The 2,815-nt window shown below is 52.7% G+C and overlaps 1 protein-coding gene across 1 annotated transcript in view; it reads left to right on the top strand.

Moving 5' to 3' along the window:
- FOXF2 (forkhead box F2) overlaps positions 1 to 1,595 on the top strand; it is a gene marked incomplete at its 5' end in the record, with an annotated part of 5,709 nt that extends 4,114 nt beyond the window's left edge. The window contains 2 exons of the mRNA XM_031060978.1: positions 253 to 350; positions 514 to 1,595. Coding sequence (XP_030916838.1) covers positions 253 to 350; positions 514 to 806 — 391 coding nt within the window. The remainder of the gene's footprint in view (positions 1 to 252; positions 351 to 513) is intronic.
- Between the last annotated feature and the right edge of the window lie 1,220 nt (positions 1,596 to 2,815).

Raw genomic sequence — 2,815 nt, 5'->3', positions numbered from 1 at the left:
TCTCTCTCTCTCACACACACACACACACACACGCGCGCGCGCGCGCGGGCGCAAAACACCCACTCCTTGATCTACCCCCACGCCGAGGCCCTGATCTACCCCTCCACGCTGATAAGTACTGAGGCAGAGGGCAGACAGACAGCAGTGCGTGTGTGTCCCCGCAGGAGGGATGCCCAGAGATGCCCGCGAGGCCGGGATGCGGCCGGCCACGTGTCCGTGGGCATCCCTCCCCGCTTGCCTTCCTCTCCTCAGCTGCGTGCCGCACGGCCGTGTGGTCTGGAACGGGCTCGGGGGCTCCTATGGGCACGGCTGCAGCTCCGAGCCGATCTGCAGGCGATGGGGGGCTCCGGGTAATCCCCTTCCCCTCCTCGCTCGAGGCAATGGAATCCCCAGGCTCTCTGCCCTGCAGCAGGTCAGGCGCTGCCCCTGGGGGAGAGCCCAAGTCCTCTGCCAGGAAAGCCAAAGATGAGTTACCAAACCTTGGTAACTCCTGGGGGAACCGAGGCCGGGCGTGAGGGAGCGGTGTGCCAGCGCTGTGCAGGCAGCCTCTCCTCCCTGCGGGTGAGGGAGGAAGGGCTGCTCCACCCGGGCAAAGCTCTCCGACTTCTGAGCAGCTCTTGTTATTTCCTTCTCTTGCAGTGGGACTGCCTCGCTACCAGCATCATCCCTCCCCGGTGTGTGACAGGAAAGATTTTGTCCTCAATTTTAATGGCATTTCTTCGTTTCACCCGTCCGCTAGTGGATCTTACTACCACCATCACCACCACCAAAGCGTCTGTCAAGACATCAAGCCCTGCGTGATGTGAAGGCCGCGCCCCAACAGAGACAATCAGGTGTCACCGAACAGAGCCGAGGTGTAGACGGACCCACGCAGATTAAATATAATGTGCACTCTGATAGCATTGGTAGTACACGAGTCACTTAGCGAATTTGCCTAAGGAAGCAATGTTTTCCGTCCCACTCCACCCCCCGAAGGACACGTACAGCCATATAGTGCTCCAAAGGTCTTACTAAGAGAAAAATGCCTTGCGTGATGTTCTGGCTTAGGGGGAACCTAAGTGTCCTTATGCCAAGTCTGACCACCTTAATCACAAACCGCCTTTCTGCCATCTCCCAAAGAACAGAGCTTTGGGAAAGGGAACAATTCGACATACTTTTGTACGAGTAAGTGTCTTTGCGTAAGAAAAGTAAATGTCTCCGCACCTGCGAGGACTCCCCCTTCTGTTACTGCGTTAGCGGGAAATGTACTTTTTTATTGTGTTCTCTCCCCGAGCCCCACCAAGGACACTTTGTATGGACTTCAGCACCGACCAATTGATATTATTAAAACAGTATTTTTTAGCCCTTTCGTGTATAGACTGTAAGAAAAGTTCAATTTTTTTCCAGTATTGCAGCAATACAACGTTTTGTGTTTTTATTTTTACAAAAGTTGTTTTCTACCACAATATTTTTTAAAAAATTATTTTAAATAAATCTCGTGTATACTCACACACTATTGCTTTAAAAGGAGAATATATTTGCACTTATGTATACTTTTTACAGTTTGCCAAAATATTTTGATGTAAAAATTTTTTTCCAATAAAATGTATATAACGACTATCACTAGACAGGCGTTTCTTTTCCCTTGGCTCCTTCCACCCCGGCATTCGAGAGAGTTAAAGATGCAACCCCAAATCCTCCAGTCACTGTAGGCGGAGGAGGGGAGTGAGAGGTTGACCCGAGCAGGCCAGTGCCATGCTCTCCGGGCTGCGCCTCCCGCGGTCACCCACTTCCCACCGCTGCTGGATAGACTTTGGAATAACCGAGGCGGAGGACACAAAAGCAGGAAGGTCGGGACTGCATGATCCTTTTGTGGAGGGCGCCTCCAGGTCTGAAATGCCCTCCCCACTCTTTGGGGATGCATCTGGGCGTCCCCGTATCCCCTTTCCCCATAGCGCCCTCGGAGTCCCTTTGTGTCCGAGGGGACTTCGCCAGGTGTGGGGGCAGGAGCCCCTGTGCAATGCGGGCTTGGACCCGGGAGGGTATGTCACGGGGGGGCGGCGATAAATCCGTGGCTTGATAAGGTCTGGGGCAAGCACCGACCAAGGTGAGGGCAGAGAACCGGGCCGAAGGGGAGAAAAAGAGAGAAAAAAAAAGACAAAAGAAAACAAAAAGGGGCGCCCGAAGCACCCCAAGCAAGGCGATCCCTGTCCCCACGGTGCCCCGCGGATGGCGAGCGGCCAAGAGTCGGAGCCGGGCGCCAGGAGCTGCTCGTCTGGGCATCCTCACGGCCACCACCACACCCCGTCGGACGGGGACACAGAATGGTCCCCGTACCGCCACACGCACCGACGCCCGACTCTGCCCAGCCCCGCGCCCGAGCGCTGAAAAAGGGAAGAGAGTTTCAGCAAAATGCTCTGTGCACGTGTGCACACATATAAGTGTAGATATATATATTTACACACACACACACACACACACACACATATATGTGCGTGCACGCACCCACCCACATGCATATATATATATATATGTATATAAAGATATATCTATGTAATTATACACAGAAATAAAACTCTTCATCTTTAAAATACATATTTATGCTCAGACATGCCCTTTTCTTCCCTGAGCTTCTCAGGGCCTGTGATAAATTATAAAGTCAGTTTCAGCGTTTGCTCCGACCACAGTGCTGTGTTTACATTCTTTCCGAGGCAAGCCTGCATGGTCGTAATTTATATCCTAAACACTTGAACGTAACTTGTTTACACAGGAATGACAGGACCTCAAAGAGAAAAAAACTGCCTTTCCCTGCCGGCGGCCCGGCGCGGGGCTGCAG

Source organism: Geospiza fortis, unplaced genomic scaffold (genome assembly GCF_000277835.1).
Source record: "Geospiza fortis unplaced genomic scaffold, GeoFor_1.0 scaffold154, whole genome shotgun sequence".
NCBI classification, from domain to species: domain Eukaryota; kingdom Metazoa; phylum Chordata; class Aves; order Passeriformes; family Thraupidae; genus Geospiza; species Geospiza fortis.
The sequence above is the reverse complement of the archived record's forward strand: the minus strand, read 5'-3'. Positions and strand labels throughout refer to the sequence as shown.